The sequence below is a fragment of the Hyalella azteca genome, unplaced genomic scaffold (assembly GCF_000764305.2).
Source record: "Hyalella azteca isolate HAZT.00-mixed unplaced genomic scaffold, Hazt_2.0.2 contig7253, whole genome shotgun sequence".
NCBI classification, from domain to species: domain Eukaryota; kingdom Metazoa; phylum Arthropoda; class Malacostraca; order Amphipoda; family Hyalellidae; genus Hyalella; species Hyalella azteca.
Window position 1 is genome coordinate 447330 of NW_025937381.1, and position 21400 is coordinate 468729.

A 21400-nucleotide genomic window follows, 5' to 3' on the forward strand; every position below is an offset into this window, starting at 1 on the left:
GTGGTGCATTCCACTCCATTTAAATATTTTTTTTATCAGTGTATGAAGGCAGGAAAATGGTACCTACTTTGCTTAGTACAAAATTTTGAACTTCAAAACTGGCAAAAAGTCTATGGTTCTGACCAAGGACTACTACACACATTGTAATACTATTGTATGAAACAATTATGGGCATATCATTTGTTGATGCCACTAAAACAACAGCATTTTCATAGTGTAGGCGATCGCCTCTGCTAGCAGAGGCTGGACATAGGCTACGCATGTCCTGTGTGTAGTAGTCCTTGATGTATATATATAATAGTGCTAAATTTACCTAGTATGCAATTCTGTGCTGTGAACACAAGTAATGATACATTTGAATACTCTAAATATTGCGCGTGTCATGTCCAGATGTGATGTCCTAATTACGATTTCCAGGTGGCATGACTAGATACAATTTTTTTTGCTCTTCAGAAGAAAGTCTAAGATAAAGTGTAATTTTTAACATCCCATCCGGGTATGTAATACTGAAATTTTATACTGTTGCCAATCAAGGAATTAACATTTAACTTGGGCATGCGGCGGTGTTAATCGTATGTATATATGTATATAGTTGAACGAATTTCAAATGACTCGAAAAATGTGCTTCGCGGACTGTATTTCGAGGGTGTTCCAGAATCATGTATTTGCGATAGCAGTTTTGGATTTATCCTTTACTACACAATTCTCGGTGATCGTTGATACATTTTATCATTGCTGCTGCGTGTGTGCGAAACATTAATTGCTTCCATCACTTGTTGCTGCTACTTCTATATGGTCACTTGTTGCTGCCACGGATACCTGTTGCTGATATTTGTTTGGTTATATTCAAACGGAACATTTTTCAATGAAAATATTGTGATAGCATCGCTAAAACCTTAATTGATATTAATGACATGCAGGCGGACAATGCGCAGCCTTCTAAAGGAGTTTGTCATGACATTTGTCGATGCTGAAAACAAGAGTTTTTCATCGGCTGACATATGAGCCTCGTCGAATTATTTACCGACGCTGTCGTTCCTTTGGTTCAGATGACCTTCTTTTCTTCGAAAGAGCAAACCCTTTTTCTCTTTTGCATGATTTACTCTTGCTGCCTTTGGTGATGAGGCTTTTGCTGCCTTTGGTGATGAGTCTTTTGCTGCCTTTGGTGATGAGGCTCTTGCTGCCTTTGGTGATGAGGCTTTTGCTGCCTTTGGTGATGAGGCTCTTGCTGCCTTTGGTGATGAGTCTTTTGCTGCCTTTGGTGATAAGGCTCTTGCTGCCTTTGTTGATAAGGCTCTTCTATCGGTATTGACGACCTCCACTTTATAGCTACTGACGACTTCGCTTCGCCATTTTAACCTCATTCCGATTTTCATGATGGTGGCGTTACTCTTATGGATAACCGTCATCTCTTTGTATAGTAACTGCCCCAATAGCGATTATCATTTTGCCCAGCATCACGCTGATCTTTCACGCGCTCACAAGGATTTGAGAAGGTTGCAGGCTACGCTGATTTCTTCCTCCTCAAACCGTTCTTCGTATACTCGAGATCATACCTATTTCGATATTACATTCGTATTAAACTTTGATAATCCCGGATTTATCGAGTTTATGTATGCTGGTAATGTGATTCTAATGCAGCGAGTTCAGCGACTTGCTGCTTCGTATTGCGGTCCTGAAGGGCGAGTCGTGGCCGCTGTTTCGAAAATGCAGCGCATACTCGTTCTGCATTAGAAGAAAATATTCCTAAAATATCAATTGAGGTCGACTTCAAAAGGGTACAAACTGGTTAACCTATCCGATCATCAGTTATGATCCATATCCATATATTTTATGCAAAACTGTGTCATCGAATAAGCTTATTTTGTGAAGAGTAATGAAAATATCCAGCAAGTTCAAATGTTTATTAACTGTGTTTCACCTGTTGAAATATTGGCAGGATTTCCTGTATACCTAAGGTGTGAAAACCGATTCTTGTTAGTTGTTGAAGAATTGCACCTTCTTTCGAACGGTCCTTGATTTAGTGCATTGTTGCGAATGTTTTCAACCTTCAAAATTTCTATTTTCTTATAAATCTGTAGCGTTTAAGATTTGTTATCTGACAAAATTATTTATCGGTTGCCTGACTTGTATAAATATTCTAAGAATAAAAATTGGCGAATTAATTTTACACATAGTCATTTCATCTGTGGTTAAATGGTCAGTGTAATCTAACTACATAACGTGATCGTGCATGTTCGAACTGATCCCGATGAATTGCCAAAGGGCTTGTGCACCAGACTTATAGAGGCCTCGGAGAACTGCCATTAGTTCCTCTTAACCTCTAGCCGGCCGTGTTACTGAGCCCCTTTGAAGGGCTTAGAGTGGATCAACGGCGCCCTATACCTGCAACATCTGCAGGTGCCTTCCTCCTGCAACGGGCCGGTAGAACGCAACAGTCTGCGAAAGACCTCCTTCTCTCCCAAAAGATTTCAATAAATACCGTAGCTAACGAAGGAACATCAGAATTTTGAATTAACTCTTATTGAATGACTTACCAACGAGCTTGTATTTGCCTAGTTGGAAATTAAAAATTTTAGAGCTCACAAAAAAGCTTCTGCATTGCAATACTAGGCAAACTTTAGGGAACGCAGCTAAGGTCCCTTGTGGAAACGGAAGAAATATGATAGGCTGCCCGAAGTCATTCCAGTGCAAGGAATTGCCAAGAAATGATATCGGTGACTTCGACAGGGAAACTTGGAGGACTTTCATTCAGATAAATATGAAATTAATACTCGTATTCAATTACGAGGAAAAGTTTTAAATCTGGAAGTTTGAAAGAGCGCAAGTTTTTGTGGTGAAAGAGGAGGTGCGTGACTTGTTGCATCACAGGCTGCTATCTTGCGCTCGATAATTACGTTCGATAACCACCACCCAGGGGAGAGGGAGTCATCCTACGAGTGTACGGCAAACAATCATGAGAAATGTTGGCCTTTTCGTCGATGGATGAGGCAAAGCGTGTTTCAAGCTCGACGAATTGGAATTTTTTGTGTGTGGGCAGAACTTGGCTTGATTTTCAGAGCTTCTAGGTGGGCGGGAGGAGCATGCGACGAGTGGTCAAGGTTTCGCTTGTCAAGTTGGATTCGAGATTTAGCCGAAGCCATTGGCTAAAAATAGAGAAAGCTCCCGACTAAATCAGCCGGCTTTATTTGTAAGGCGACACCGTTTCGCTTGTTTAGCACTATGCTCGAGTCGTCATTGGAAAACCTTGCTGTTTTAAATAATTTTTTTTGTTACGTGGAGCATGAAAATCCGAAGTCGCTTTGGCAATTTAATTAAATTGTATTATGTTCATCTATTACAACAGTGCGTAAGAAATAATTTCTCGAGTAAAAAAGTATTCGAATTTTTCATTTTTTTTCATAACACTGACTTGGATTTGAGCTGTTATCATCATGATTTATGTAATAAATTTTCGTTAGCCGTCCTGCAATTCGAGGAATGTGTGGTATGAACTTCTGAGCGCTCAGGGAGTTCTCAAGAGACTGCGGAGACGAGCCGAGATTGCAATCTGTCAGCGGTTGAGATATCGCCAGAACCAAACGCGACTGTCCGCGATCATCATCACGGTTAAAGTTTCGGACCTTTCTTGCTCTTGGCCAAAAAATGTCTTTTTGAGAGTATACGGCTCATCCTCGGGCAAAATTATACATGACTGAATGTGCAAAGCCTTATACAACCTATACAAATAGGGTTTCTTTTTTAAGGAGTTCTTTTGGATCCCTTCTGTTCAATTTATTGAAACATGCCGCTCTGCGTACCTGACGATTTATCATTCCGTGTGCCATTTGTCGTGACATTTAATTCAGGAAAAGAAAAATCATCGAGCTCAAAACCATGCAATAATTTATGGTTTAACTATTCTATTGATACTGCTTGTAATTAATTTAGATCGATTCGTCATGTTTACCTCATTTTTCACATGAAAGAATTAGAAGAATTGCAACTCGTTCAAGAACAATAAAATTATTTTCGTTATTGTTTTAATTTTATTCACATAATATCTAGATATATTGAAAGGAAATTTGTGAAACGTATCTCCAACGGATGTGACATTTCTTGCAGTGGCATAGCTGGACTTGTGCTGAATTTAATTTAAATTGAACTCTGTGTATATGCATGAGCCGGCGCTTCGCTTTTAGCGTTCACTTCTTCTTGATTATTGGCGTTATTATATAGGATGGCTGCGGATCTGAGACCCGCATGCCATAGCTAATTCTGGCATCGGCGTCTATTTCTTCATACGACTCATGCACCGAGATGCAACGTTCGGATAGTAGAGTTGTATTTTAATTTAGTGTCGGACTCCGTGCTTAATTATAGTCGAATCGTGCGATGGTATTAAGTAAATTCATTCATCAGCGTTCATCTGAGTGGTTTTGTCCGTGTTAAAACTACCAGGATTGTTTCCAGCGACGGTTGAACGCTCGCAAACCACTACACTGCGTAGTTTTCTCTCTACCGTATTGCACCTAATCCATTGAAGTCTACCCTATCGTAAAGAGAGAAGAATTGCTCTTGCATTGGCCTATTTTCATACAAGTTAATCTCTTCTCATATGATTTTTTTTACATGAACATATGAATATTTCCTTAGAATTTAGGCACAAAATTTTATTACTCTCGAGTTTTCGTGACAATAGTGCAGCCCTTATTTTTATCACGATGCATATCGGTCATATACTCAATACGACCGATACCAAACGTGAATGCATCGCAATGCGAGGAGGAAGGGAAGTTGCGTGAAGTCAAGGTATGAATAATAAGCCAGACTCGATTAGAGCCCTGCAATGCCATTGAGTACATAAGGGATAGAAGTCTTCAATAAATCAACTCCGCAGTACTCGTGCTCTTCCTCTTTGTGTCGCACTAGAAGTTGAAGTAAGTTTGCTCGAAGTGCATTGTGTTGTACTGCTGAGTGGTTCCCGATTATTGCTATACCCACACACAGTTGACCATAGACGACGTATTGATGAGTTCTTGTTCGATGCATTTTAGCTCGTGTTATATTCTCTACCGCAACTTAATATTGAATCGTGCAATTCCCATTTGCTACGAATTATAGTCATCTTGGTGAGTATCCGTCATTGCCTCTGGGTTCAGGCTCATAAATTAATATGGGACTCTCTTCCAATTTTAGAATTAGACTAAAACGCAAAGCTTCTATCGTTATTTCCTGAAGATGGATGTTTCTATTTTTGAGTGATTTAGTTTGCGATAGAAGGTAATGAAGTAAATGCATGATGAATAAATTTCATTCAAGTTCTATATTAAGTAAGGTACCTCACAAAATTTCCTCTTTAAATCTCACGCTTGGGATGTTCTATGCCAATGATGTAACTGAAATGCTGCATCTCTTTTCATTTTACGAGTATAATATGTCTTAAAAACTGTACTACGTACCATGAAAATTTCCAGAAACGGTAACCTACAAGATACAAAACCGTCAGTTTTTACGTCTGTAATGATAAGGTCAGTTTGCCGCAGGTTATGTTTGATTCAATTTTTAAAAGGTTTAAAATATGTTCACGAATTTAAGAGCGCAATGATGAATAAATAATTATGTCACTAAAACTTTTTATTTTATTGCACTTGAATCGACGTTTTCGTACGTGACGCTGCTAACTTACTTGTTGATGACGCGTACGTATCATGCCGATGTGGCCAAATGTCAATATATAGGTACGTACCGGTATACGTGAATAATAATCAGCGGGGTGATCGTGCAAGCTTTATCTACGTTATATCTTTAAGAAACTGTGGATTAAATCGTTTAAAGTAAGCCAAGAAAATCACGTGCAAATTATTGAAATGTTTGATAAATTGTATTGATAGCAGGTAGGTGTGAAAATTGACAAAATTATTATATAAATCGGAGTATGAGAGGAGTTATATTTTGAAATTTAAGTTAGATCGATATTTTGTAAATTTACTGCAATGCATAGCAAAGTCGTGTAAAAATGTAAACGAATTATGCATTCGAGCATCAAGATAATTTTTGACGCAGAAAAATATCAACAGTGACCGCCATAAACTGCGTATAATCTGAATTAACTATTCTGAATCGGTGGAATCAAAATGGAAACTGGAAAAGTGAAATCGAAGGAAAAGACGTTCATATAGGCGATTAAAATATCATTAAATTTGGTGAAAAGAAAGTGATCTGAATTGAAATGAAGTGTCTAGAAAATTTTTCCCTCAATTATTGATGTCCTAGAGGACACTGCTGTTGCATCACCATAGGTCTGAACAAGAGTACCTGCAGCCGTGACGCTGCTTCAGGGTCGCACGAAACTCCAGACAATCGCTGACTCTAATGGCCGAAGAATAATATAACTAGCGTGTGCCAGCCCTCACTGCGACTGCGTCATGATTGGCATGCGGGCTTTTGGCTACACATCTCATACCAGTGAGTGCAGTCATCTCGTATCAGTGAGTGCAGTCATCTCATATCAGTGAGTGCAGTCATCTCATATCAGTGAGTGCAGTCATCTCGTATCAGTGAGTGCAGTCATCTCATATCAGTGAGTGATCTCATACCAGTGAGCATATTGTTCTGAAACGTCAGTGTTCTTTTTTTTTTTTGTCCAGTACCTATAAGTGCGGACTTTCATACCAGCGCACGTCGATCCATTTCTACAAGTGAATGCGTGAATGTACCACTGAATGTATCCGTTCATACTCTAAGGTGTATCAGGTTATTCATAGGAGTATTTCTTTGATGCAATGCGAGCGTTTCCCTCTCCAGGGAATGTTCAGTTGTTCACTTATCAGACGCATCAGTTATATATCTGCGGTTTAGTTTTTGTTGCGGATAGCAACTAAACGTTAATCAATATAAAGGATATTAAAATTAAAAAAAGATGAAAATGATTAAAATAAAAAATTTAAAAAATAAAAGGAATAAAAAATGAGTAAGGGATTGAAACATGCCAAAATATAGAAGCAACGTAATGTTTTTGATACATTTTTGCTTCAGCGACTCTCCACTTTTATTCGACCTTATAGCGTCTCCTAATTGGCACTTGCGTGGCAGTCTCCCCTCGCCCTCCAGCCTTCCCTGGCTCCTTGTAATCAAGCTTCTGCTTAAAGTTGCTTTCAGTAACTTTGAATTTTTTTAGCTTCTGTTTCTTCACGTTTGAGTCGAAATACTTTTTGGGGCTTGATTTCGGCGTGTTTTGGTTGTGAAGTTTCGTGCAAATAATGTAACCTAAGACGGTAAGTGTAACCTTTATCAGAAAAATATTGGTGTTTTCATCTCTTCGGAAAGTTATTTTTATGGATGACGAAGGGCAAGCGTTCGACTAATCGACGAAAAGATAAGGGAGCTCAAAACGATCAAGTGGCTTGATCAAAAGCTTGAGTCGATCGAATGACTCAAGCGTGATTGATTGTGTAGGAACCCATTTGACGCTTGAATTGATGCTTGACGTTGATTGAAAAATGATTTGATTGATGAAACTGATTGATGAAAATATGCGCAAAAATATAAGTCCAAATAAGTATTCGAAACCATTGCTTACCACCAAAACCGGCTCAGCGGCTCAAAAATCGAGCAATAGTGACCGGAAAATAAGTGCACTGGTGATAAGTTTTTGATGAAACGATTGAGGCAGGATTGAAGTTGATTGAAGCGCGCGTCATTCGGTTGACTCAAGGTGCTAGATCGTTTAATTGGGGGCTAGAACAAGATATGAGGGTTATTTAATTAACCAATACATGAATATTTACTATGATAATAACAAGAGCTGGGGTCACTAAATTGACAGACAACAATAGTTGCAGCTACGCACATACCTGTATTTATAATTGGCGTTGTCATTTTTACAGCAGCTCTAATACTCTTACAGCAGTTCAGACACTTTATTACTTCTCTGATACCTTGTACAGCAGCTGAGACGTTCCCGAACTCCAGCTCTGACTCTCTACGGCTATCTCTGTCACTGTAACATATACGTGCTCAGATTTCACATCAGTGTCGGTATCATGCAATATGCGAGATGAATGAGCTAAACCTTAACTTCAGACTCATTGGCTCTAAAAAATTTACTTCCCCAATGTGACGTGAAGCTTGTCTTTGAAGGATTGAATAAAGTGTTTAGGTATTTAAGCTTTAATACGCTTCCTGAACGGTGTTATTAGGTCATATTAGACCTCATTAACGAGCTTCCAGTGACGACCGATGTCCAATTATAGCTAAGGTAGGAATCCTAACTGTCGGTCGATGATAACGCATCAAGCAACATCATCAAGTAACTTCGGTTTGTTGGTAGCGCCATCATTTTAGCAAGGATTTTTAGTTTCATGGTCAGATTAACCCTGCGGTGTTGGTTTGACATGACATTGACAGAAACTCCTAGAGCTTCTGGAAATTCCATAGAACTGTTTACATTGTAATGTCTTATTTATAGACTAGTCATACCTCGAGATGAACATTATTCCTGCATGTATTGTTAATCATATATTGCTAACTCAATAATTGACGATGAGTGTAATTTTTTCCTACGCAAATTGTGCACACTGTTTAGTAATGTACCAGCACAACGTTGTTTCAAACTATTTTGTACGTTTCTCAAGGGGGAGTGGATCGACGTACCTACTTGTTAAGGAAGTTCAAACTATGTTTAGTGCACGAAAAAGACAAAATTATAGACTATTTGGCTGAGTTGATGAGTATACGTTAATGTTGTTTCATAAGGGAACTGTGGTCGGTTGAATAGTTCGGCATTCTAATTATGATGCAAATTTTTATTGTTAACATTATTGCTATCTACAGTATGCCGTTAGTCATTATCTTTTTGATTTGATAAACAACGTTGATCCTATGAACACGTTCATTTCGTATCTGCTTACACTCCATGATAACCGTTAACTGTATGTCTAACATGTTTGGCTTTTGCGCCACTTCTGTATTAATTCAAGCACTTTCGATGTGTGCTTTATTTCTATTATATTTTGCTTCTGCGCGGTTTTATATTATATTTTTGAAAGCATTATTAAGCCATTAGAATGTTCTAACAGTGAATTTCCTTCAGGTTGAAGCTGAAAGATAATTAAATATCCTTTTCATTTTCCGTAGATTTTGCCGCATTTGAGGGATGCTTCATGAGAACAGTTAGCGTAGGAAATAGTACTATTAGTGGTTTTCATTGCCGTTGCATATGCTTTTTCCGAATTTTCTTCAGGTTTTTATTGTTTATAAAATACTTGCAAATTGCTTCAGACTGAGAGTAACCTTGGGGGCCCAACTGATTTTCAACTTCAATATATGTATATATTTTTTAGAATGCGTTGTTCATATGATTTTGTATACGAGTTTTTCAAAGCTATATATATTTTTGAAATTTTTGGTTTTAGATTTTGTCAATAAATTTGAAGCGTTTGTTTTCGCTGCGTTACTCGGTATTGGTTACAATGCTCCACTTCCTCAAACTTTTATCGAGTTACATGTTCATAAGAAACTGATTAAGTTTCTCTCCAGTTCACGCGATAATTCGTTTAAATCAGACTGAATATTTCATATTTTTGGAATGTTTGAGTTTGTGGCTTGTGTCTTTTAACTGTTCACTCTGACATCGACTCCCGATATGTCAGCGCCCGCTAATAAATTATGAGGTTTTCCCTGGTCGCGATCGACCACTGATCCTCTACTCTTGTACTCTGTCAATTAAAACAACTTAATAATCTCCGATGATTAGTTAAATTCCTCAAACTTTCACTTTTTAAATAACTATTCTTAGCGTATGTGCGAAATATTTTATCCATAACTATTGAAGATTGGCTTGTTCTCAAGTCAAAGTAAATGTTCTCCTTCTAACTAACGAAGACATTGAAGCGTCGTGTCTAGAATTTGGCCTCCTCTTTGAAGCTGCTGTTGAAAGGGCAAGACTGGCGCTGTTGCTATATTATTCAGCACGGCTTGTTCATGAATAAGCTTATCAAGAGCTGCTATATAGACTGATAATTATTTAACAAAAACGGCTGTCAAAGCTCCGCCCTATTGTACTGGCTTTATTTCGAGCCTCCGGAGCTCACTCATCAACTGCCAGTGACGTACGTGTTGGTTGGTAAAAATGTTTCTCTTGAGAATAAAATTTTTATTTGGAAATCATGGCCAGAAATTTACCAGGCAGCGCTATAATTCATTTTACTTCACTTTTCATGGTTATGAGAAATGCAGTAGGTACCTACGTCTTACGGTGCAACTACATCCAGTCGTTGATATTTTTGTGAAACAAATCGTTCATTTTAGATGTTTCAATCCTAATCTGTTCGCCTGTTGGCTTAGGTATTAAGAACTGCATTGTCAATTCACTCCTCAAATTTTAGTTACAATCTTTAAAACACTTTTTAGCGCATTTTCTCATTTATGGAAAAAATATCCTATTGTGCTCGTCATGTCCGTCTGTCCGTGACTTAACGTTTTCGTCGACGATAAAATGCGCTCTCTGTCACTCACTGCAGTGAGTACTGAGTTATATTTCTTTTCAAGCCTTACGTTTTAAAATAATTCCAATACATTTATTTTATAAGCTTTTAGTTTAAACAGTTTTGTGTATAATACGATTTAAATAAGAGTTGACTTACACTATTGTATATATGATGTGCATATTTTTAGTATATCATGAGTTGTTCATCAGCTCCTAGTACCGAATAAATAATATACTTTCAGTGTGAACTTATTCAAAATAACCGATCAATGCAAGAATTGATCAAGATGATGTGGCAGAGGAATCCAAGCTATCAATATCACTCTATTAGAAAAACGACGATATCAAAAAGAAAAACTCATCGAGTGCGTAACATAGCGGAACAAATTGTCGTTATAAGCTTTTTAATTTAAAATAATTCGAACACAGTAGCTACCCATGCTTTTAATTTGGAAATTAGTTTTTAATACTATTCTGTATTAAAGTAAAATTATTAATTATAATATATTAATATTATTAATATATTAATAATAATAGTATATAATAAATATTATATATTATTATTAATAATATATAATAATAATTAATAATTATTATTATTCTGTAAAGGAGTAATACCTTTTAACTTTTCTTGCAGGATCCATAATGTTCCACGTGCGACGACGTCCCGCGGACCACGGGCCCCGCAAGCGCAAGAAAAAGCCCCTGAAGGGCGCCGGGGGCCCGGTCCCTGACGGCGTGGGGGGTGCCGACGGGGGGCCACATAACCCTCTCCCTGTGCTCGTCGAACTCGGGCCAGGTCCGGTCTATTTAAATCTACATTAATTCAAATTCAATTTCCATTGACATGATTTCTTGCCCATGTGTAACTAGCTCCAAGTGCCCTACTATCAGATAGGGTTATGGTAATTAACTTCTATTTACTCCAGAGGGCGATGAGTTATTTAAGTTTGATCCAAGTATAACATTGTGATGAATACAATCTTCATTGTCGTTAGTTCTGCAACTATTTACTTCCTATAACATCTATTCCAGGCGCAAAGTAATAAACTTATATTGTGCGCCAGAGGCCAAGGATTTTTTATTTCATATAGAAAACTGTGATGACTTTTATCACCACCGTCATAATTTCTACAACTATTTATTACTTTCATTATAAGTGGAAGGGTAGAATAATATAATAATAATAATATATACTTCTATTGTACTGCACAGGGCAACGAATTTTTTATTTATATAGATAAGTGTGATGACTTCTATCATCACTGTTGGAATTTCCACAAATATTTATTACTTTATAATTTGTATATTTAGGGAAGAGCCCTTCATTTAAACATGTTTGGTTAAAAATAATGCCAGTTTTATTGAGAACATCTTTTGAGTTTAATCTCTCAACCTTTCTGATAAGAGGTACTTTATAATTTTAAGGGTAGTATATAATAATAATAATAATAAAGTTGTATTGTACTGCAGAGGGCAACGAGTTGGAGGGCTCAGGCGCCCACCACGTGCTGCAGCTGAACGTGACGGAGGTGGGCAGTGAGCGCAGTGGGCACTCGAGTGGGCAGACGCTGCAGCTGTTCGGGCCTGACATCCACCCACGACACTGTGTGCTGGCCCACACTGAGGGTGTGGTTACGGTCACGCCCTGCAACCGTGATGCTGAGATAGCCGTCAACGGACAGCGCATCTTCGAGACAACCATACTCAAGGTACGGCCGCCACGTGCCATTAACAACACTCAAGGTACGGCCATCACGTGCCATTAACAACACTCAAGGTACGGCCGTCACGTGCCATTAACAACACTCAAGGTACGGCCGTCACGTCCCATTAACAACACTCAAGGTACGGCCGTCACGTCCCATTAACAACACTCAAGGTACAAGGATGTTGCATTGGCTTTACGGATAACAAGATTGTCATGACTGAATATTTTGGATAGCAAAACTGTCATTACCCCTATTGGGACGTCGGTACTGCTTGTTTGGGAAGCAAATTTCTTCCGTAGTTTCTGTGGATTACCTTGAAGGTCAGAACTTTTTTGTCTCAACATGGCGCAGTCGAAGCGTGTTATATAGAATATCATCTCTGCAATCAACAAGAGACCAAGATAAAAGTTGTTATCGTTGCTTTAAGTCGTCCGTAATTCTTTAATCCTAGTCAGGCTGCATTGTTTAACATCAATACAATCGTTCCTAGCGTAGGTTTAGTTTACCTACCAATGCAGTCATGCAAGACTTAAACCTCATACCTGAGATTGAAATTTAATAACAAGAACCTTCCCTCTGGACCACAGCACGGTTGTGTGGTGAGGTTCGGGCGGCAGCACAGCTACAGGTTCCTGGACCCACAACAAGACCCGCGGGTCGCGGCCCACATGCCCGTTAACCTTCATCATCAACCAACACCACCTCACCACCTCCCGCACCACCATCATCACATCCAGCAGCAGATGCATCTACCACTGCATTATCCTGACAGGTGAGGCAGGATTGTGTCGTGTCATGTGGCATAATAAATGCATGTTGCGTTTCTGTTCGACTTGGTGTCATGTTCATAGAATGTGTATGATTCATTTTGATCTTGGCACAATATTCTGCATTTTCTGTTAGTTCTTCTTGTAAATGGAGACACCAACATGCTGGATTTTAACTGGACCGGGATCAATATATAATATTGTAAAAAGCACGATCTTGCGACCTTGCAGTTAGAACGGCTTCTCCCTTTGAATGTCAAGCGTGATGTGCTGTGCCAGGGTCACGTAGAATTAGCCTTAACTATTTCCATAACGTGTTTGCACGCGTGCTATATATATACATTAAGTATATCATCATCTTCCATGACATTTTTAACACACGCTTAGTATGCTGCCGGGAGAAAGAGAAGGCTGGGAGGGCCCTTTCTCCTAGCCATCCCTTTCTCCCAGCCATCCCTTTCTCCCAGCCATCCCTTTCTCCCAGCCATCCCTTTCTCCCAGCCCTTCCTTTCACTCTGTACTCCATCTCCCCCAGCCATACGGCAATGATAGGAACTCGTGGTTGAATGATTATATATTTTACTCTAGATGCTCAGTTAAACCAAAAGTAAAACTTTTCATTTAGTTGTCGTATTACAAAATCGAATTGAAATCTTGAGGTTAGTTGAAATCGAGGCGTATAAATTGTATATTCTTTTAAAGCGTCTTTATTTTTAGCGCATTTTCTCATTGTTGGAAAAAGGCGCTATTGTGCTCGTCATGTCCGTCCGTCTGTCTGTTCGTCTGTCCGTCCGTGACCGCGTTTTCGTCGACGAGAAAATGCGCTCTCTGTCACTCACTGCAGTGAGTACTGAGTTATATTTTATACATATCTGTCTAAAATCCTCTCCGATCTTCCACTAGCATTAAATGTGATGAGGGAAAATTACGGATGCACTTCTCTATATTCTCGGTGGTATCGTCACAAGAACCATAATCATTTGAATGCTTTGCATGTGTTTATGTCATATGCATTTCATTGCTAACCTCGGCACACTGCTGCAGAATTTACATGTTGCGCCGTTTACATTTGGTGGCACCGTTCAGGTTTGTTTCACTGTTAACATTTTGTAACATAGTGCTAATGTTGCACAGTTAACCGTCAAACATTTTCGCACTCGTGACGTCCGCTAGTGAAAGTAATATGTGCTTATATAAATAGTTATCTTGCTGGCTAGTAACAGCACCAACCGCAAGTAACACATAGCTGCACAATTATTGTTGTGTTGCACTAATTCGCACCAATGCATATTGTGTTGCACTCTTTATACCGTTTACTTTACTTCGTTCAATTTTTTTGTTTCTGTACAAATTCTTTACTAGTTTTAACCCTTTACTGGTGGAGACCTCTTGCCCCATGCCAGCATCAGCAAACCTTGCAGTGCGAATATCTTAACATTTCTTCAATATATTTCCTTTACTCCTTCCCTTGCACGTGTACAGACGCCCCTCCTCCAGCCAAGAGCCGCCCACCCCCACCGACTCCACTACAATTTCTGGTACCTCCACTGATGGCTCTCTAAGCGGCTCTCAGAAACCCAGGTGTGTCTCGGTGACTCTCAGAAACCCAAGTGTGTCTCGGTGGCTCTCAGAAACCCAGGTGTGTCTCGGTGACTCTCAGAAACCCAAGTGTGTCTCGGTGGCTCTCAGAAACCCAGGTGTGGCTCTCAGAAACCCAGGTGTGTCTCGGTGACTCTCAGAAACCCAAGTGTGTCTCGGTGGCTCTCAGAAACCCAGGTGTGTCTCGGTTGCTCTCAGAGACCCAGGTGTGTCTCGGTGGCTCTCAAAAACCCAGGTGTGTCTCGGTGGCTCTCAGTAACGCAAGTGTGTATCGGTGGCTCTCAGAGCGCCAGGTGTGTCTCGGTGGCTCTCAGAAACCCAGGTGTGTCTCGGTGGCTCTCAGAAACCCAGGTGTGTCTCGGTTGCTCTCAGAAACCCAGGTGTGTCTCGGTGGCTCTCAGAAGCCCAGGTGTGTCTCGGTTGCTCTTAGAGACCAAGGTGTGTCTCGGTTGCTCTCAGAAGCCCAGGTGTGTCTCGGTTGCTCTCAGAAACCCAAGTGTGTCTCGGTTGCTCTCAGAAGCCCAGGTGTGTCTCGGTGGTTCTCAGAAACCCAGGTGTGTCTCGGTGGCTCTCAGAAACTCAGGTGTGTCTCGGTTGCTCTCAGAAACCCAGGTGTGTCTCAGTTGCTCTCAGAAGCCCAGGTGTGTCTCGGTTGCTCTCAGTAACGCAGGTGTTGCTCTCAGATCTCAGGTATGTGTCGGCTGCTCTTGGATCCAAGACGTGTATTATGCACAATCAGACACAAGTTGTGTGTTTGGTCTTCCTCAAGAACAGGTATGTCTGAACAGCTTTCCAAGTTTGTCTAAATGCAAAAGCTTAATAAGTTTTGAGTGTTAGCTTTAACTCTCCTGGGAAGGCCCTTAACTTTTTAAAAAGCAGTGACTTGTTTAACGGCCAGCATATTTTAGTTATAAAAATCACCTTCTTCCTGCATGACTGACGTTGTGATGTTGCTTAGAAGCATTCTTCACTTCATTTGCTGTATAACTGCTTACACATTTTTTTCGATTGACGGCCGTTGTAAAAATCGCGTAATTTGTTTTATGTTATAAGCTAACGTGACAATTCATTCTTTTCATTTTGTTGGAATTTTTTGCTATCTTTCTAATTCCAAGTTCATCAATTAGGCATTGAGTTTAAAGTATTATTTTGCTCATATTATTACTGTTTACATTGTCCGTAGGTCAATTTCATTCCTTTTACCCTAAAGTAACAGTAAAGTTTATAACTATTCATTGTTTTACATCATTACTTGAAACTTATTATATTATTTATGTACGGAATCAAGTACGGACAACTTGGAAACCGCGACATTCTCATTATTTATTTTCTGAGCTCCAAAGTTACTGCCGTTATCTTAGGGATTTTTTTTAGCCAATAACTCGCTAGTTTTTACGCTCAGTATGCCTGCTTTAGCTTCCCTATAAACAGAAAAATTTGTTTCACACAGAGGGGCTCCATACGACCGCTACCCTGTTACCCGGGACCCCATCTTGCCGGCGGTGCTGGAGTTCAGAGAGGACACCGAGGAAAGCTTCTTCCACTCCATCACCACCGCCCTCGACCCCACACACGTCCAGTTCAAGCTGGCACCCACCTACACCATCTACATGGCTGCTAGGTTCAGGTTAGACATGCTCAATACTCAGCTAATATGACGTCTGTCCGTACACCATCTACATGGCTGCTAGGTTCAGGTTAGACATGCTCAATACTCAGCTAATATGACGTCTGTCCGTACACCATCTACATGGCTGCTAGGTTCAGGTTAGACATGCTCAATACTCTGCCAATATGACGTCTGTTCTACACCATCTACATGGCTGCTAGGTTCAGGTTAGCCATCATGACTTATCTGACTAACGCTCGTCTTCGACTACGCTTGGATTGACTTAACGTCATTGCCGTGTCAATTCCGTCATCAATTGTCTTTATTTTGAGTCATTATAGGCGTCTTCTGAAATGCAGCTGCTGTAACGGCGGGGATTAGTAGTAAAATATTTATTCATTTTGGGTAGTGCGTACTGAGACCGCTATTGTTAGTTTCTAAATACTTTAATGTGAATCCTTCCGTGTACAAAAATTCAATAATATGTTTTCTTGTAGAGCGTCAACGCATTACCGCAGTGAATTGTCGCCCATGGAGCGTGCGCAGCGACTGACTGCCATGCTGAGCAGAGTGGCAGCACTGCTGCACAGCACCGTACAGGTAATGCTGTATAATATTGTACAGTGAATATTATACAGGTAATGCTGTATAACATTGTACATGTGCCCCGTCAACGACTGTGCTGGACGCTGTATATATATGTATAAGTTTTCATGTAATGATAAACAGCTGCATAAGTTATGTTGCACCTGCATATACAGTGGGGGGAAATAAATATTCGTACACTTGAAAAATCGTATTTTAATGTATGTAAGTACACAAACTTAACAGGAAAAGTGATTATGTTGCATTGTTTTTTGTTGCATTGAGATTTAATTTCTTTTGATAGTATTTTTGAATACTATGCGTCTCTATACATAATTTAAATCATTTTTCCTGTTAAGTTTGTGTACTTACATACATTAAAATACGATTTTTCAAGTGTACGAATATTTATTTCCCCCCACTGTATATAGTTACTTTCAGTCTGTATGTATGTTTTCAGTTACTTTGTGTCTTTTCCTGTATTTTCTTCTTGCGTGATCCTGACAGCTTATTCCTGGACCAGAGCCGATCTGGTACCAATGAGCGCTTCGTCACATGCTTATTCCTTGCACAGTAAAGGTATATTTGTATAGGTATTATATTTTTCGTTTGTTTTGAATCTTTTGTTGACACTAACGTGTTATTACGTCATCAGAGTCGGCCCGGTCAGCCGGTATGGCTGGCGTTCTGGCTGGCGAACACGTCAGAGCTGCTGCACTTCCTCAAGCAGGACCGACACATCGCTGGCTACTCCCTGGACGCCCAGGACAGACTGGCCGACGTCGTCCAGCTCGCCTTCAGGTGCCTCATGCCCTCACAGAATTTATTTCACATAAATGATGTCCAGTAATTTTCATGTCTACTTCATTCTTTCTACAGCAATAAAAGCTTAACAGAAACGACAATTTGATTACTTGTATTCATTATCATTGATTAAAATAGTAAATAAAATATTTATTAGATAAATTCAATTAATATTAAAATTGATTATCAAAATAAATACTAATTAAAATGAATGATTTATTACAAGTGTATTTAGTTATATTTAATGGATGGACGCGTTGTCAGGTCGCTGGTGGGGAGCATGCAGACGGAGATGGAGGCGGCGCTGCCGCTGCTGCTGGAGGACCGCGACGACTCGGACGAGGAGGAGGGCTGCACTGCACATGTTGGTGTCATGTGGTCATGTTGTGCATGTTGTGGTGCTCATGTTGTGCATGGAGTGGTGGTCATGTTGTGCATGTTGTGGTGGTCGTGTTGTGGTGGTCATGTTGAGCATGTTCTGATGTATATGTGACCATATTTTCATGTAGGTCACATATACATCATTCATTCTGATGTAGCTGTGACCATGTACCGCAACAAAGGAATACTTGATAATCTCTTCGTTTCGTTTTTATATATCCCTATAATTGTATTGTGGGTATGATGATGACTTTTGATGATGATGGGGAATTAATTATAATCACTGAACTTTTATTGACGTTGGTACGTTTTTTTTTTTTGAAAAAAAAACATCTTTTTCGTTTCTGTATTTTTTTCAGTTATAGTCTTGATTTAATTTTGTGATTCTGTAGTTCGTTACCTTATTCACGCGGGCATCGATGCATTTACATAGTTTAATGAGTTCTTTTTCACACGGTACCTCCGATTTTATTACATCAATTTCACTATTAATATCATCGAGTTTTTCGGTTATCAATGAATTCGTAGCTCGTCATCATTTTAACAAATCCTCAAATTACTCGTTCATGAGGAACGAGTAATTTTATATAATATTTATACAAATTATTATTTTATATAATAAAATAATAATTCACGACCTCAGGTTCTGTCAATCCTGACGAACACGATGGCTCTGCTGCGTCGGTGTCGCGTGAACGCGGCGCTCACCATCCAGCTCTTCTCGCAGCTCTTCCACTTCCTCAACATGTGGGGCTTCAACCGCATCATAGCCTCCTCCTACCCCAACTACTGCACCAGGTACTAGTGCTACCCCAACTACTGCACCAGGTACTAGGGCTAGTGCTCTTCCACTTCCTCAACATGTGGGGCTTCAACCGCATCATAGCCTCCTCCTACCCCAACTACTGCACCAGGTACTAGGGCTTCAACCGCATCATAGCCTCCTCCTACCCCAACTACTGCACCAGGTACTAGTGCTGCCACAACTACTGCACCAGGTACTAGGGCTTCAACCGCATCATAGCCTCGTCCTACCCCAACTACTGCACCAGGTACTAGTGCTACCACCGCATCATAGCCTCCTCCTACCCCAACTACTGCACCAGGTACTAGTGCTGCTACCCCAGGTACTGCACTAGTGCAATGGTACTCTGCCAGGTGCTCTAGAACAAGGCTTGTGTTCGGCATTACGTACTGCGGCTTATTAAGTTGGGCACAGTGCTAGTTTCATGTACAACTTGCCCGCTTTATCTGGTTTACTTTTCTTATTGAAGTTTCAAATAGCGATTTCAGGCTTACTATCTCATCCTTTTTCTCTATTTTATTGATGGTCAGTGAACCGTTGTATAACAATGAGTAGTGAATGTAAAATTTCTTGTGTCCCGCCAGACACTATGGGTCCCGCGTGCGAGTGCGGTTGTCCCGTATCTAAGTGGGACTGTATTGTTACATGTTCTTGTGTCCCGCCAGATTCTGGGGGTCCCGCGTGCGGGTGCGGTTGTCCCGATGGGACTGTGTTGTCATATGTTCTTGTGTCCCGCCAGACTCTGGGGGTCCCGCGTGCGGGTGCGGTTGTCCCGTATCTAAGTGGGACTGTGTTGTTACATGTTCTTGTGTCCCGTCAGACTCTGGGGGTCCCGTGTGAGGGTGCGGTTGTCCCGTATCTAAGTGGGACTGTGTTGTCATATGTTCTTGTGTCCCGCCAGACTCTGGGGGTCCCGCGTGCGAGTGCGGTTGTCCCGTATCTAAGTGGGACTGTGTTGTTACATGTTTTTGTGTCCCGCCAGACTCTGGGGGTCCCGTGTGAGGGTGCGGTTGTCCCGTATCGAGGTGTGGGCAGAGAAGCAGGGACTGGAGCTTGCAGCTGACTGCCACCTCGCCAGGCTGTCCCAGGCCGCCATCCTGCTCACCGCCCCCAAGGTGGGATCATTGATTCTTCGAGTCTGAATTCTTACCGCTCTTTTGCATACTAAATGAAATTATCGAATGTTCACGTTATATTTTTTTCAACCTTGAATTGCCCCAAGATGATGAGGTTAATTTATTGGCTCTGTGAACTTTGAGTTATTTCCTTACGCACGTCTCTTCTCCTAATAGAGTTCGCCTGAAGACATAACGAGCATCTCGTCGAGCTGCTTTAAACTCAACTCGCTGCAGTTACGAGCGCTGCTCGACAAATACGAGCCTGAGCCTGGCGAGCCGCCGGTGCCCCTGGGACTCAAAGAAAGCGTCGTCGCCGTGAGTTTCGGGGGCTGAGCTGAACGTGGAAGTTCAATTTGTTGAATGCGGTAGTTGTGCGTTTGGAAAAATCAACATTACTTAGACGAAAAACTTGAGAAGCCTTAAGACTCACCGGAGACGAGAGTTTACGTGTTAAGAGTTACATTGGAGGAAATAGTAGATAAGGTTTCAGTTGTTGGGAAACAAAATGCGAAATTTCGATTAGCAACAAATTTTTTAGCAGCATCGCCAGCAGTCTACGCTGCTCGAGTTGATCCCGATTGAAATTCAGAACATGCGCCTAACCTCAATAATCAGTAAAGAAGAATCAACTTACTGAACGTTATTTCCTTTTTTTTAAATTGTTTTTAATGCTGAAACTTTCTGTTTGAAATCTGAAAAGTCAAAATTTAATCATCGACGCCGGCGTTGGCAGGTGGCTGAGAGCACGGCGGACGGTCTGGCGCGGGAGGACGGGCGCGAGGTTCGTCTGGAGGAGGACTACGACCTGCAGCTGCCCTTCCTGCTGCCCGAGGACGGGTATTCCTGCGACATCGTCAGGGGCGTGCCGTCAGGGCTGGCAGAGTTCTTGGGTCCTCTGCAGCACGCAGGGCTGTGTCGTATGAACCCTCAGCCAACCTCCTCCGGCTACTGGACCATCTACATGACAGACCACGACTCCAGGATGTCTATGCACCCTGGCGTGAGTTGTGTGATTGTTTAGCATCGAGTTATTTCATTGAATAATTGAAACTAATTAGCAACTAATAATTAAATAACGTGTCTGGGTTGCCAGTGTAGTCTTGGGGCGTGAGTTAGCAAGTGCAACCTACTCATACAATACGACCTACTCACACAATACGATCTACTCATACAATACGACCTACTCTTACAATACGATCTACTCATACAATACGACCTACTCATACAATACGACCTACTCATACAGTACGACCTACTCATACAATACGACCTACTCATACAATACGACCTACAAAACGCAGAAAATTGATTGGCCTCAAACTCCATGTATACATCGATTTATGCATGCATATAGATGATATATCTGTTATGTGCATCTGTTTTTATCATTGCATCTTTAAGCACGAATATTTACTTTAAATTTGAAATTTTTCGAATACTTTATTCTAAAATGTTTACTTGATGAACGTAAATGAACGAGTGCGTTTATAAAACTGGTGCGCTAACAACAGTGTGCTGTACAAAGAACATATACACGCAGAATCCTTAGTAT

At 40.6% G+C, this 21400-nt stretch overlaps 1 protein-coding gene across 1 annotated transcript in view; it reads left to right on the top strand.

Annotated features, from left to right (window-relative positions):
* The window catches only part of LOC108664288 (afadin), a gene marked incomplete in the record, with an annotated part of 87130 nt that overhangs the window by 12786 nt on the left and 52944 nt on the right, over window positions 1-21400 (top strand). The window contains 11 exon segments of the mRNA XM_047881183.1: window positions 11106-11267; window positions 11942-12180; window positions 12768-12952; window positions 15997-16173; window positions 16653-16755; window positions 17396-17541; window positions 17809-17908; window positions 18569-18723; window positions 19713-19845; window positions 20023-20163; window positions 20582-20848. Coding sequence (XP_047737139.1) covers window positions 11106-11267; window positions 11942-12180; window positions 12768-12952; window positions 15997-16173; window positions 16653-16755; window positions 17396-17541; window positions 17809-17908; window positions 18569-18723; window positions 19713-19845; window positions 20023-20163; window positions 20582-20848 — 1808 coding nt within the window.